The following is a 16190-nucleotide window of genomic DNA, read 5'->3' as shown; positions in this document are numbered from 1 at the left end:
GCAACTCTTGTTTCTATCACCTACCCAGTAAAAAGTATAAGGCAAAGTAGGGATATCACTTTCTAGTTACCAAATGAAACAAGGGGCGGGTTGTATTGTTTAGTGTCTAATCAAAAAGCTGAGTAAGTTTACATCATAAAACCTCATTTTTAAGATAGTTACGCATTGTTTACCATTTCCCAGAGGAATTAGAACTCTTCTCCTGTAGTTCATTTCATCTGAAAGTTTTTTTTAATTAACTTTTGCACTCATTCCGAGGTATCCAAACCAATGTTCCGGGCTATCTCTCACAGTGAATTTTGTGGCATCTTGCAATCGTTACAAATACTATACAGTATAAAGGCAGGGGGGAGGTGGTAATCCCTCCTCCACGTGAGAGCGAACATGTCCTTGCATATCAAGGTACTGTAAATATACGGAAATGTGCAGCTCAAGGCAAGCAGGTCAATCACATGCGGTGCTGCATCAGCGTTACATTGAGGCTCTGCTATTAGGCTACTTGGCATATAAACCGAACTGAAGACAAATAAACAAAAAACTAACTGCTAAGCAGACACTAAGGCTGGGTGTAAAAAATAAACGAAAAACAACCTTTACAGGTGGAATGCCTCAAAATGAGAGTAAATAAGAAAATAAGTCCAAAAACACTCAATAAAGAGCTATATATAAACATTTTAATAAACAGAAATAAGCCACAAAGGCAAGAGGTTTATACAAAGAACTTAAGTTGGGGGAAAAGAATACACTATAAACTATAACAAAGGGAGTTTATGGGTAGTAGTGGACTAATGACAGTTCAAAGGAAACTGTCATGAAAAGAAACACACTACAATAAAAGGCTCAGCTTCGAAAAAACAAAGTGCTAAATAAAGCCAGTAGCGTAAAACAAGAAGAACAGCTACAATGAAAGGCTAAATGCTCAACAGGGAATAGAACAGCACTACACTAAATACTAGAAATCCTGACAGCCAACACAAAAGAGAATGAGAAAGCAGTTCTGTTTCATTAGGGGCTCTGCTTGGCATCACTACTGCACTATCTCGCGTACGTGCACGCGTACTGAATAAACCACAAATGTACCTCTAATACCAGTATTAGTCTGACCACACCCCTCATCAGCTTACCTTCATAAGCAGGTGTGTGGTCACCTGCTCTCCTCCTTCTCGCTTTCACCACAAGGAAGAAGTGCCTCGGTAGATCCCCACACTTGACACCATGATGGAAGAAAGGTTTAGGAGCAGCTTTGGGAAACAAGGATACGTTGACATCATATCTTTATTTTCTCTCTCACTATTTTCGAGAAAATACGGCGATATTGTCTTCGTACTGGAGTGTCTGGAAGATGATGATCATTCTAAAAACCCTCCACCGGTTTTCGTATTGGGAGCACGCCGCTGCATGCTTCTCAACTGCAGTTCCTTGCTGTGTTTGTTGGGGTGAAACCTGTCAGGCCACAGCTGAACTGTTGGACATGCCGCTGTTGTGAGAAGCGGTGCGTTCCAGGTTGGGTGAGTAGTGTTTGCTGGCGGGCTCCACTTGTCTGTTAGTGCTATGGGGGCTACTTGACAAAGTTTATGGAAACCGGCCCCAGACTAGGGTCCTTTGTTCAGCCACCTAGGCGACAGAAGGCCTTGGTCTGGAGACCATTATAGTTTTAACTAGTGGGCCGCGACCATTGACACTGGTGATCCCTGTGTGTTCTGGACGAGTGGATTCTCTCTGTCACCGTGTTAAGGCCCCATCTTTCATATCCAAATGAGAGTATTCCTTCACGAGGGGATATGTGCATGTAATGTGCGATAGCGGCAGATTCATGTTCAAAGTCAGCTACACAGGCCAGTTGGTACTGTGCTGATTCCGTCGGATGTGGTAATGTCACCGTTGTGAAGCGGTGTTGACATCTTGTTTTCTCTTTTCTCTTAAAAAGTGAGGAGAGGTTCAGAACGGCGGCCTGTCTGGGTGAGTGTTATGTCATTGTTTACATGTTCATAGCTTACGGTTAGCCGGTCAGCTGTTAACTGCTGCGTTAGCCTGCTGGATCGCTGCATGGCCTGCTTAAGGCCTACTATTAGCCAGTCGGCTGTTAGCTGCGGGGCTAGCATGTCGTGGTCGCTAGGTAACGTTAGCTTGCTGCTATGGCCATGGCCTGGCGCGGGGTAGCTTAGCTTCTCGCGCGCCGCCGTGAGCTCGCTTCTGATCGCGTGCGTCGTTAGATCGGCGTCTCGCGAGCAGAAGCAATAGCACCCGAACGGTTGGAGCAGCCGTTAGCTTGATGCTATTCTGTTGAACGTGCTTTGATTTTAACATGTTTTACACTCTTGACCACGACGTCATCCTTGACAGGGGATGTTCGTCGACCCTGCCCTGAGCCTGGACGGGGATTGCGTCAACAAAGAGGACTGTAGCGACTGGTTGGAGCGGCGACGCTGCCCGGATCGAACAACACAGGACGGCTGTGTTCTACGGTGTCTTGTGACTGCACTTCGCTGATCTGCGTTCCGGGTAGGAACGGGGTTGACCAGACCTCATAACACGTCTTCTGGTTTTACTTTGCTAAATGTATTGTGAATAACGGTGTTTTTCCCAAAACGTGTGTTGCTACAATGCATTTAGGATACGTTGCGGGTTATGTGTGAGCTGTTTTTGTCACTGGCAGTTAGCTTCTCCGTGCAAACGGGATGTAATGATCTGGTTGTTGTGTGAGTAACACGGCCGTGTACTCACAACTAAGGTAACTAACCTATGAAGCTATGCTTGGTGACAAGTGAGTAAAAGAATGTTCTTTCTCAGACTGTAATGACAATGAACAGTGTGTTCACACATTAACAGGTTTTCCTGTTTTAACTGGCCGTATTGAGGGTAAAATAGGAGGATTGTGTTTTCCCCCCCGGTTCCCTGGGGACTTTATCACCTCCTATCAGACATGTTGTGCATTAATTGTGTCTTTTGTGTGGTAGGGATACGATGTAACTCTTAGCTTGATTGCTGAGGTTGTGCTAAATCTGCTGGAGAAACTTATTTCCTAAAGGGAAATTGGTTTGGTTGCTGTCATGTGTGCTTAGCAAGGCCTGTGGTCGATACTAATCAAGAATGATGTATTCTCTCATTGTGAAAAAAACGGCGTTCCTCTGTTGAGTGTTTTTGCCATTTTTTGTAGGTGATGATGGGTTGTGTGTGTCATGTGACCTACAACTGGGTTGTACTGGCCACAGAAGCACATGTGTATGTTGGACCGGGGTTCTTAGAGCCCTCTCTATTCTGTGTTTTTCCTTAGTAAAAATCAGATAGCAGGTTAGCTCATGCGCTGTGTGGAGCTGTGAAACGCTTCATAGAGCTGACTATGACTGTGTCATATTCTCTTTTTGTCGTTACGTCGTATCATGGGTGTGGGGTCGTAAAGGGGTGAACTGGTAACCTTTCCTCTCCCCATTGTTCTGTCGGTCAGGGGTACACCCCCTGTCCTTCAAGGTTCCCGTCACGTGGCGGTTCGGCACGTTACGGGGGGGGGGGGGGGGGGGGGGGGGGGGGAGTTCCTGTTCCCACGGCCTGGTATATTGGGCGTGTGCACCGCAGGAATTCCCCCGCCATAGAGTACGTCACCGTGCGCGTCTCTGTTGGTAGGACTTCCGTGTGCTGTTCAGGTCCATGTGATGGATCTGTTTTCAGGGGGGGTGGTCAGGGCTCCTCCTCACCAAGCGCCTATTCAGGCCTTCTGTGAGTTCGGACTCCTTCTTCCATGTGAGGAAGCCTCCATCAGAGTACAGAGCCTTCCTCCTCAGATTGTCAAAGTGAGTGGACCCTCTAGAAGGGTCCTTTTCTATTGTATGTATATTCGATTCAATTCGTTTATTGAGTGTGTATGGGTTCAGTGCCTCTTCCCCGGAGGCCCTAAAACCAGTTTTTTACATGGCTCAAGGTGCAATATATTCTTTTCAATCTGTACAGCTCGCGTGGGAAGTCTCTCTGGGGATCCCCGTCTCTTTCCTATGGGAGGGTGGTGGGATGTAAAAATGTGAAAAAATTTTACCCCGGCTGTGTAGACTGGGATACATACTGTTGATGCTTCCTTCTTTCTATTCCAGAAGTGTTGGAGTTAGGGAGTGTCACACCCCTCTTGTCGTTCCCCTGGGCGCCTTGGGGATTCAATGACAGGTCTAAATAGCCTGTTCATTGATGGGGGTGTGTCCCGACGCACGTATAGTGCTAGCTCGCTGTAAACAGGCGATTGACTGGCACGCCTTGGTTGCTTGTGGTTGAAACAGCGTTTTTATAAAGCAACTGAGATGGGGGTTTTTCCTCTTCCGACGACCACATCCCATGACCTGGGTGGGTTGTCGACGGATTCTCGTTCATGTCTGGGGGATGATGACGGGATGGATCTGAACATATGTAGTGGGGTCTCACGCCCTTGGGGTGGGCCACCAGGCGCGGTTCGTCCGAACGTCTGGGTGGCGCCTTCTTTTCATGTTAAGATCAACACGGGTCCAGATCAGTTGAACCCGTTGTCCGCCGGGGATGCAGATCTGCTGTTCTGGTACCCTGAGGGACTTGGGCTTTTTTCAGGGGGAAAAATGCCAGGTCGGTCTGGGTGTCACAGGGTTAAGCGCTATGGAGACCCTGGTTGGGTATGTTTTTACTCAGCACTGTCGTCATGGCTTACAGCCATGCCATTCTGTACGTGCTCGATCTCGTCGGATCTCGGCCGCTACACAGGTTGGTCCTGGTTAGTACTTGGTTGGGAGACCGCCGGGGAATACCAGGTACGTGTGCTTAGGGGCTGGTTCTCCATTATTTTTCGCTCCTCTCTCACGCATGGCGAAGAGGGGCCTGTGGGGGTGGTTTTTTGACCTCCTCTGGTGACCCTGTGCTTCCCGTACCGCCAGGCCCGGTCCGAAGTGATGTTTGCGACCCGTAGGCCTGGGTTAACCCTTTTTGGAAACTGAAACACTTGTACTGCGGTATAGCCGGTGTTTTGGAGTTTTTTCTTGAGGGGTTATAGGAACAACCACCGCATTGGGTAACACCGAGGTGGTTGATTCCCTGGTGTGTTGGAGCAGTGTCAACTCCCGGGTTCACCGTTTGAGGGTGCCCCTGCACGTTCATGACGTCTGCCAATCGTGTCAGCCTTCTCTGCCTCGACCCCTCTGGGTGGGGGTTTTTAAATGGAGGCTTGGTCATGCAACACCGCCAGCTTACGCTCCTTCCGCCGGGGCGGCTGTGTTCAGCTGTCCCCTCTGGCGCCTGTCTCGTCCGCAGTCTCCAGGCTAGCGTTAACAACCTGTTGCCTGGTTTTTCCCCGGTGCGCTGCCTGCTTCCGTTGGTTAACCTTTTTTGTGTGCTTACGGCCATGCTGACTGTCTGTTCTGCAGGGTTAGTGTGCCAGGCGGTGTACTGTTGGGGGGACGGGGCCCGCTCGGTTTACGGCCATACCGACCTGAACACGCCCGATCTCGTCCGATCTCGGAAGCTAAGCAGGTTCTGGCCTGGTTAGTACTTGGGATACCGCCTGGGATTACCAGGTGCAGTAACTGGGGGGCCTTTGTCCGAATACGCTGGCGATGTGGGGGGCGGGGCACTACGTGCCCACCTGGTGGGGTCTTGATGCTGGCATCATGGACTTCTCCGGGCCCCCATTCCAGGGAGTCCAGTCCTTTTGGTGGGTCTGGGTCTTCCTTCGCGCTCCGCTGCTACGGCCTTGCCACGGGGTTGGGTTTGCCCTTGACCCCGTGATTCTGGGGGCAGTAACGAGGTTGTTCCTCCGTTCGTTCCCGGGTGGCATGCGGGTTGTGCGTGTGTGTAGTCGTGGGGTCAAGCCACGGTCTGCTCACCCTGTGCGTTAAGTTGCTTGAGTGCCTCTTCGCACGGTCGGGTCCGTCGCCTTCCCGTGAAGCCTCTAATAGGGGGGATACCCTCCATTAGGGGGGGTCGGGGGGGCTCGGCCCTCCCTGTTCTGATGGTTGTGGGGGGCTGTCAGCGGGGTGTATTTGTCAGCCAGCGGCTCCGCTTGGCCTCCCTTTGTGCAGTAGTGATGCCAAGCAGAGCCCCTAATGAAACAGAACGTTAGGTTATGACTATAACCAAGTTCTGTTAATTAGGGGTGACGCTTGGCATCAGACGGCCGCTGCAGCCCTTGACCTCACCTTGTGGTGAAAGCTTGGGAAGGAGGAGAGCAGGTGACCACACACCTGCTTATGAAGGTAAGCTGATGAGGGGTGTGGTCAGACTAATACTGGTATTAGAGGTACATTTGTGGTTTATTCAGTACGCGTGCACGTACGCGAGATAGTGCAGTAGTGATGCCAAGCGTCACCCCTAATTAACAGAACTTGGTTATAGTCATAACCTAACGTTAACCCTGCGAGATTCAAACGTAATAGGCTCAGCTACCATAGTCACAGCTGCACTGAATCAGGTGCAATCAAGCCCACACACCTGCCCTACTAAGGGGCAATTAACCACACAATCAGTGATTGACAGGTGTCCATCACAGAACCACCAAACCAACCAAGTTAAAACCATGACAGGTCGAGGTGACTGTGCATTTGTTTTGCATTGTTGTAGAAAATACCCAACAGTCTGCACGTGAAGAAACCATCACGTCTCATTCGTTCTAGGCATACCTATTGCCAGAAGGCCGGAGGTTACCGGTTCGATTCCCGCTCCTCCCGGGCAGCATGTCGAGGTGTCCTTGAGCAAGATGCTTAACCCCTAATTCAGATTCAGATTCAGATTCAGATTCAGATTGCTTTATTGTCACTTATTTCAGTACTTTACAGCAAGAATGCCTGTAATTGCTCTCAATGAGCAGGTTAGCACCTTGCATGCCAGAAGGCCGGAGGTTACCGGTTCGATTCCCGCTCCTCCCGGGCAGCATGTCGAAGTGTCCATGAGCAAGACGCTTAACCCCTAATTGCTCCTGATGAGCAGGTCGGCACCTTGCATGGTCGCCTCTGCCGTCCGTGTGTGAATGTGTGAGTGAATGGGTGAATGTGAGGAACAATTTGTAAAGCGCTTTGGATAAAAGTAAATGTAGTCCATTTAGATCAAATAGATCACAGGGGGTCTGTTTCCAGCTGCTTCTAGCTGCAGGACAACTTTCCAACTTTGTCCACGTACTAACAAGTACATTTACAAATGATGTATTACTCTATGCTCACGCTCCTGCATTAGATTTCACCGTTCATTGCGCATGCACTCCGCAGTTCACAGTGGCATTGAACGAGAGGGATGGCAGCTGCATGCTTGATGAACTAAACCAGTAGAGAAATATGGAGCCGTCAGTTCATTAAAGGGAAAGATGGGGCTGTCAGTTCATTAAAGAGAAAGATGGGGCCGTCGGCCCCCCCTTTGAAGTTCTATTTTATTTGAATATGTACCATTGTCGGCGTACGTGATATCACATGCTCTACCACTCGGTTTACTAAGAGTTTCTTCCCCAGTGCTGTGTGCAGCCTGAATAACTCCAAAGGTGAGATTTGTATATTATCCTATTTTTAATTTGGTGTGTTATTAGTCAGGTTGTGGAAGTGCTGTTTCTGTGCGTCTGTGCATCACGCACTTTGATTATATGCACTTTTACTGAAAATTGTGCCTCTATGCAATATGCACTTTACTATGATATGCACTTTAGTGTTAATATTAGGGGTGCTGAGAGGGTGAGAACGCAATTGCAGAGGGAAGAGAGGAGGCAGAGACGGCAGGATACGTGGAAATCAAAATAAGTTTACTAACTAAATCATACAAAACAACACTGAGGGGACGGCAAAACAAAGATGAGCAAAAACGGGATATATAACAACTTACAGCACAGACGAACATGAAAACAGGGCAAGGGGAGGCACGAAGTAGGTGAGGGTACAATGAGGGTACGGGAAACAATGACGCCATGAGGAAGTGATGACAAACAGACACCTAAATACCAACACTAATTAACAACGATCAACACCTGGCAGGGCCAGGCCAAAACACAGAATCACAAACACAACCTAGACACAAAAAGCAATGACACCATAAACACAACTAGACACAATGGCAATGACACACACAACAACCAGACAGGGGGACGACATCAAACACAGACAGGGATGGCCCAGGATAACAAATAATTAGAAATCAGTTCAATTACTTGAAACCAACATAAGATGGCCAACTGCACCATCAGGCTTAGGTCACCAGAGGGAGGTAGGGAACCAATGTCAGGAGGAGGGAACTGTCCACTGTCATTCTCATGCCCGGCCCAGTCAGGGCCGGGCCTGGGGACGTAACAGTACCTCCCCCTCAACGGGAGGCTTCCAGACCCCCGAGAATGACGTCCGGACCCAGGCGAAGGAGGAAGCCGGGACCCCGGAATGAACCCAGGGAGAGGACCCGGAGACCTGGGGCCGGGAGCCTGAGCAAAAAACCCCGGAGGGGTATAGCAGCCCGGAGAGCTGAAAACGGGTGCACAAGCCCGGAGAGGGGGGGTGGGGTGGGGATGGGAACCGAGGCTTGGAGAGGGGAGGCAGGGAAAGAAACAGGGAGCCGGAGAGGAGAGCTGGAGCCGGGAGCAGAAGCTCGACGAGGGGGGGTGGGGATGGGCACCGAGACCCGGAGAAGGGGGCTGGGCCTGGGAACAGAGGCCCGACAAGGGGGGCTGGGAATGGGTGCCGAGACCCGGAGAGGGGAGCTGGACCTGGGAACAGAGGGGGGGGCGGGGAGGGAAACAGGGAGCCGGTCAGAAGACCTGGAGCCAAGGGGCGAGGGTAAGGACCCCGGAGCAGGATCCCGGACGAGGGACCCTCCCGTCGCCGGACTAGGAACCGGATCGGGAGAGCCGGCACAGAGGTGCGACGGCGATGACCCCTGGAATAGGATCCAGCGCAGACCACGGCAAAGACCACGGCGAGGACCACGGCGAGGACCAGGGCGCCGATCATGGCGTAGGGCTGGACCAGAGGGGAAGCCAGGACCAGTCGAGGAGCCAGGGACTGGCGTAGCAGCCGGACCAGGCGTAGAGGCTGGGCTGGGTGTGGAGGCCGGAAGGGGAGCGGTGGCAGCTGGCGTTGCGGCCAGACCAGGTGTAGAGACTGAGCTGAGCGTTGAAGCTGGACCAGCTGTGGAGGCCTTGTTAGCAATACTAGCCTGAGCCTCGCTAGACCTCCGAGCCTTGCTAACTCTCGGAGGTCTGCGAGCTGCGGGAGCTAGGCTAACTGTGGGGCCTGGAATCACTGTGGGGGAAATGCTAGTTGGTTGAACCTGGCTAGCTACTGAGCCTAAGCTAGCAGTGGGAACTGTGCTAGCTGGGAGGGCCTGGCTAGCTGCAGAGGCTAAGCAAATAGTGGAGGCTGGGTTAGCTTTGGAAGCCTGGCTAGCTGCAGAGGCTAAGCTAGCAGTGGGGGCTGGGTTAGCTTTGGAAGCCTGGCTAGCTGCATAGCCTAAGCTAGCAGTGGGGACTGTGCTAGCTGGGGAGGCCTGGCTAGCTGCAGAGCCTAAGCTAGCAGTGGAGACTGTGCTAGCTGGGGAGGCCTGGCTAACTGCAGGAACAATGCTAGCTGGGAGGGCCTGGCTAGCTATAGGAGTGATGCTAACGGGCAGAGCTGTGCTAGCTGGGGACTCCTGGTTAGCTGTATGAGCAAAGCTAACGGGCGGAGCTGTGCTAGCTGGGGACGCCTGGTTAGCTATAGGAACGATGCTAACGGGCGGAGCTGTGCTAGCTGGGGACTCCTGGTTAGCTATAGGAGCAATGCTAACGGGCGGAGCTGTGCTAGCTGGGGACTCTTGGTTAGCTATAGGAACGATGCTAATGGGCGGAGCTGTGCTAGCTGGGGACTCCTGGTTAGCTATAGGAGTGATGCTAACGGGCGGAGCTGTGCTAGCTGGGGACTCCTGGTTAGCTATAGGAGCGATGCTAACGGACTGAGCTGTGCTAGCTGGAGATGCCTGGTTAGCTATAGGAGCGATGCTAATGGGCGGAGCTGTGCTAGCTGGGGACTCCTGGTTAGCTATAGGAGCGATGCTAATGGACGGAGCTCTGCTAGCTGGAGACTCCTGGTTAGCTATAGGAGCGATGCTAACGGGCGGAGCTGTGCTAGCTGGAGACGTCTGGTTAGCTATAGGAGCGAAGCTAATGGACGGGCTGTGCCAGCTAAAGACATCTGGTCAGCGATGGACATCTGAGCAGCCTCAACGGCGGTGAGGGGCTCTAGGCTGACCGTGAACCTGACACTTTTCGGTAGGCTAGCTGTATTAGCCCTCGACCTACACCCCTCCATGAGGGCAGTGACCTGGTCGGCTATGTCCCACATCGCTGGCTCGTCTATCTGGCTCTCCGTGGCGACCCGGTCAATCATCCGGAACCAGAACACCCACTTCTGTGACATAATTCTGTATGTCACCGTCCATCAGGCTCCGGATGATCCTCATGGTATCGTCCACCCCTTCTGCTGCGTTCTTTGGTGGTGGCGTCATTCTGTTAAGATTAGGGGTGCTGAGAGGGTGAGAACGCAATTGCAGAGGGAAGAGAGTAGGAAGAGATGGTAGGATACGTGGAAATCAAAATAAGTTTACTAACAAAATCATACAAAACAACACTGAGGGGACGGCAAAACAAAGATGAGCAAAAACTGGATATATAACAACTTACAGCACAGACGAACATGAAAACAGGGCAAGGGGAGGCACGAAGTAGGTGAGGGTACAATGAGGGTACGGGAGACAATGACGCCACGAGGAAGTGATGACAAACAGACGCCTAAATACCAACACTAATTAACAACGATCAACACCTGGTAGGGCCAGGCCAAAACACAGAATCACAAACACAACCTAGACACAAAAAGCATTGACACCATAAACACAACTAGACACAAAGGCAATGACACACACAACAACCAGACAGGGGGACGACATCAAACACAGACAGGGATGGCCCAGGATAACAAATAATTAGAAATCAGTTAAATTACTTGAAACCAACATAAGATGGCCAACTGCACCATCGGGCTTAGGTCACCAGAGGGAGGTAGGGAACCAATGTCAGGAGGAGGGAACTGTCCACTGTCATTCTCATGCCCGGCCCAGTCAGGGCCGGGCCTGGGGACGTAACACTTTAGGGGATGTTGATATCAACCTCAGCATTTGTCCTTTTATACTGTGTGTGTTTTATTTCTGTACTGTTTCTACTCTGCTCCTGTATTGGATTAGTTGTAGACACATGCTCTGTACCTGTATTCCAATGTGGATTCGTCCATACATATAAAATAAATAAAATCTCTGACTCTGACTCTGACGTGAGTACATTTGAAATAAACAAGAGAATAGTGTTTGAATGTAATTTTAGTAACCTCCAGAAACGATATGATATGATGAGGAGTTGGAGTAACTCGCATATACAGAGAAATTCTAAAACGCTAAAGATGGCGGCAACAACAAAACGACTTGCTACAAAACAAAGAAATTCAGAGAAGAAAATGAAATGCAAAGTCATTTTATGTTGAGTAAAATTATAATCTACTGCATTTTAAAAGGATGTTTAAAAAGAATAATGATCTCAGCAGTGAGTGATGAAGATGTCAGTGGAGTGAGCAGACTTCTCTTCAGAGACTTTGCTGAGACTTGTATTGCTTTCAGGGCAGCTGCGGTCTCTTTCCTCTGTTCCCCTCTTACTTCCAAGCTGGCTCATGACACTCTTATCAAACTGACAGTTCAATCTATATTGTGTCAGAACAGTATTATGTTTGTAGGCGAAGTATTTACCTACCTTTTAGCTTGTTTAACAACCAGAAGATTCCCAAGAGAAAGTCATACGTATTGTAGTTGAAATCTTGTAATCCATGCATGTATTTTTTTTTTATTACAACAAGATTGTGCCTGTAAGACAGTTTAATGTTTATTCATGAGGCTTTTGTTTTGGGAACATTTAGTTTGTTTATAGTGGTGACTCACAGCCCCCTAGTCAAAGAGAAGCCGCCTATTCTCAGTCCTTGCCCCACAATGGTGGAACGAACTTCCCACCACAGTTAGTTAGGACAGCCGAAACCTGTCCAATTTTTCACCGTCGACTAAAGACACTTCTTCAACCAATATCTGAAATGAATTATTATTATATATTTTTTTATATCTACCCCTAACTAACCTTACTGTCATGCACTTGTCCTAATATACTAACCTATACTGTAGCACTCAACACTTTGATGAACATTATTATTCAGATAATTTGAGTTGTGCCCTTCCTGATGACTTGTCTGAGACCAAGGACCACAATGGAAATAAGTCTTGACTTTTTTGTGTAGCATCCTTGATGTTTTCTGGAATCTTGTATTTTCTTAAATGTCCAATAAAATAAAATCAAGTCATACAGAACTTGTAAGTCGCTTTGGATAAAAGCGTTAGCTAAATGACAAAATGTAAATGTACTGGTCAGAAAATAGTTATTGCAGCTTTACACCTGTATTGCCTATTTGCCTATAACTGTTTAGGTGGAAAAAAGATTCATGCAAAAAACACAGAGGCCTCTAGTCTAAACAAAGGTGTAAAGCGTGTGTGTGTGTGTGTGTGGGTGTGTGTGTGTGTGTGTGTGTGTGTGTGTGTGTGTGTGTGTGTGTGTGTGTGTGTGTGTGTGTGTGTGTGTGTGTGTGTGTGCGTGCGTGCGTGCGTGCGTGCGCGTGCGTGCGTGCGTGTGTGTAGGCGTGTAGGCGTGTAGGTGTGTGTAGGCGTGTGTATGAGAGAAAGAGAGAGAGAGAGAGAGAGAGAGAGACCGTTGCTTTTTAAGAATAAAAAGTTGAAATCGCTTATTCACAAAACGTAGGACTTGAAGAGGCAATCTTTCTTGAAGAGCTGGACTTAATAGAGAGCAAATAAGTCTTCTGGAACTTCCCGCGCCCATCATAACTCAAAATAAAGAGGGATATCAAGAAAGCGGGATTTGCAAGTAACTAAGATATGTTCAACCGAATCCGGGATTCCATCTCTCAGACAATAACAACGTAGCTGACTTACAATTGTGTGTATTGAGCCGTACTGTATTGTACCCATTCTGCAATCTGTTAATAAAGTTTTCAATCAATCAATCAATCAATCAATCAAGCTTTGGCTGGGTTCTTATTTCACACACAAGCAGCTCTGCGTGAGGCCAAGCACAGGAGGGTGTGGTGCTTCTGTACGTTTCAGAGCCTCTCATGGGTCACGTTTCACCTCTTGAACATATCGACTGCAGACGGCTCGCAGACATGAGTGGTTGCCAGCAGTTGTCAATCATATGGAGGAGAACCGACAGTCGGTCTATGTGAGCCCGCCCTCTGCTCTGCTGTCAACAGTGCTCCTTGATACAGAATGTCTGCACCGACAGACGATAAAGATGATCTCATCTTACCTCTTATCTTAGAGGGGGACACTTCACTCAAAATATCCTACTGCTGCCCGCACCGCTCTAGAAAGCGGGGTGCATTTCAGTTTGTGGGGCAGCTTTATGGGATGGACTACAGGTGGAAACGAAACAGAGTGACAACGCTGCACAGCTCATTAATATAAATACAGAAACACACTGATAGACATACAGATCAGAGGAACTATTAGGGGGGGAATCACCAGAGGCCTCACGATACGATAGTATTGCGATTAAAAATATATTGCGATATGCTGAGTATTGCGATGTTAATATTGCGATATATATTGCGATTTATAACTTTTTTTCAACTGCAAAGTAAAACTTTGTCAACATGTTTTATCTAATCAAATAAAGTTTTCAGTCTGTTCATCTCACTTCAATCATTTTTATTGCCGCAAATGGGATTTTCTTAAGCAGACAGATGTCAACACTGTAATCCGTGTTGCATGTACCTGACAAACTGAACTGTACTACAGTCATATTCCAACTTAACTGAATGCACACGTGTGTGTGTGGGGGGGGGGGATACTATACTATTACAGGTATTGAAATGAACAATGCAACTTCCTTATACAAAAAGAAAAAAATTCTTTTTTTATAAATAAATAATAAAATATCGATACTTGGCGTCCTTGTATCGATACAGTATCGCCACGCAAAGTATCGCGATACTACTACGTATCGATATTTTCCCCCACCACTAGGAACTATAGTATATACTGCTATACTTATTTTATACTTATCTATTTTTGTCTAGCACAGTCCCTGGAGCGTAACAGAAAGAAGCATTTTGTATAAAAGTATTCTGTACTTCTGTATGACAACTAATAAAGAAACTTGAAACTTGAAACTTGAACTTGCTCTCAGGGAATGTTTTGATTTCTTCAAAACAAAAAAGAATGGTTGTTGTTTTTTAACCGTATATTTATTTTTTTGTCTTTTATGTAGTAGGAGAGTTTTATTTAAAATGTTATGATATTGTAAGAATGGGACAGGACTAGATAAGCTTCCTCCTGCCCCTTCTCCAACTCATCCGTGTTTGTCTTCCTATGGATGAAGACGGACTCGTTTGTTTACGTTTACATTTTGTCTTTACCGGCGTGACGTGTGTGTTTGTTGTGTTCGAGATGAATATAAAGATCAAATCACATCTCATCACACGTACCTCAGCAGTGTGGCCCCCAGGCCTTGGTAGAGCCCAGCCAGGCCCTTGGTCCTCAGGAGCCTCTGTGTGATCTGCACGGCTGTGGTTCCCCCAGGAGACCCCTCCGCTGCAGGGGGCATCAGCTTCCTCTGAGCCTCTGGACGTGGAGGAACACACACACACACACACACACACACACACACACACACCTCACTCGTTCATTCTCACATTTATTTCATATATCCCCCCCCTTGCCCCTTCCTCCTCCTCTCACAGAACGCACAAGAAACGTCATGTTTTTATTTATTTTTATTGGAGCTGATCTGAGAATAGAATAGACAGCTTTATTGTCATTGTACATAATACAATGGAATTAGGAATGCTACTCCTGACCAGTGCAGTTAAAAACTAAGTAAACAGGACACTACATATTCATCCCTCCATACTACACGTATCACTCACTCCATACTACACATGGCTGCTTTTGGCTGGCTGCTTTTTTTATATAGCGCTTACAATTTGTTACTCACATTTTACCCATTCATTCACACATTCACTCACCGACGGCGGAGGCGACCATGCAAGGTTCAAACCTGCTCATCGGGAGCAATTAGGGGTTAAGTGTCTTGCTCAAGGACACATCGACAGGCTGCCCGGGAGGAGCGGGAATCGAACCGGGAACCACCGGATTGCCAGACGACTGCTCTACCTCCTGAGCAACTGTCGCCCCCCTACACATATGATTCACTCAATACTACACGTATCACTCACTCCATACTACACACATCACTCACACCATACTACACATATCACTCACACCGTACCCATAGTTCCTCACAATACACATTGAGTCATTGTGCATTTAAAGCGAGGGAGCTCTCTTGCTCTCACCTATCCTCCCTGAATCTTGTAGCTGTATCTTCAGCATCTCCATTGGGGTGGTGACCACGACCTGGACGCAGAGACACACGTTAACACAGGAGATATAACAACCACTGCACTCTCTCTTGACAGTGTATTCACTGTGGGGTCCGTTTCTTTTTTTGTACAACGATAAATACAAAAAGGAGCTTCCTGGGTGAAGTATACTGTACGTGGGTACGTTTCAAGTTCAAGTTTGTTTATTATTTGTCACAATAAAATACAGAATACTTTACGATGAAATGCTTGTTTCCGTATGAGCCCCTGAGATACAGTAAAAAAAAAAGTAAGTAAAAAAAAAAGTCATTAAGAAGTAGGTAAAAAGGAATGTTCAATATTCATATATACAATATACAATACAGTAAAATGGGTAATAGTGAGGTACAATGCAGAAATGAGGTACAAAACGTAGGGTAAGGTGCAAATGAGGTATGAATGTAGTGCAAATCTCTTTAATAATAGATCAATATAATTTAGTGTTAAAGTGTCTAAAGTGAGTAAAGTGGGTGAGTGTTTGTTTAAAGTGAGTGTGTGTACATGTGGATGTGTGTGCCGTGAGTGTAGATGATGGGTTGTTAGTGTTACATAGTGTCATTGAGCAATGAGCATTGAGCATCCTGATGGCCTGGGGATAGAAGCTCCTTCTGAGTCTCTCTGTACTGGCCATGAGACTCACAGTTTACCAAACGATGTATAAATGAACTCGGGCACAGAAATGCGATGCGTTTCAACCTCCACAGGTCTCCACAGCCCGTAGGAGGA

General features: G+C 47.9%; 1 protein-coding gene across 1 annotated transcript in view; it reads right to left on the bottom strand.

Moving 5' to 3' along the window:
* Window positions 1-16190, bottom strand: part of slc25a22b (solute carrier family 25 member 22b) — a gene marked incomplete at both ends in the record, with an annotated part of 112729 nt that overhangs the window by 81394 nt on the left and 15145 nt on the right. The window contains 2 exon segments of the mRNA XM_084308239.1: window positions 14529-14664; window positions 15399-15459. Coding sequence (XP_084164365.1) covers window positions 14529-14664; window positions 15399-15459 — 197 coding nt within the window.

The sequence above is a fragment of the Notolepis coatsorum genome, assembly GCF_963971535.1.
Source record: "Notolepis coatsorum genome assembly, chromosome: 2".
In the NCBI taxonomy this organism is placed as follows: Eukaryota; Metazoa; Chordata; class Actinopteri; order Aulopiformes; family Paralepididae; genus Notolepis; species Notolepis coatsorum.
This window is presented reverse-complemented; position numbering and strand designations above follow the sequence as displayed.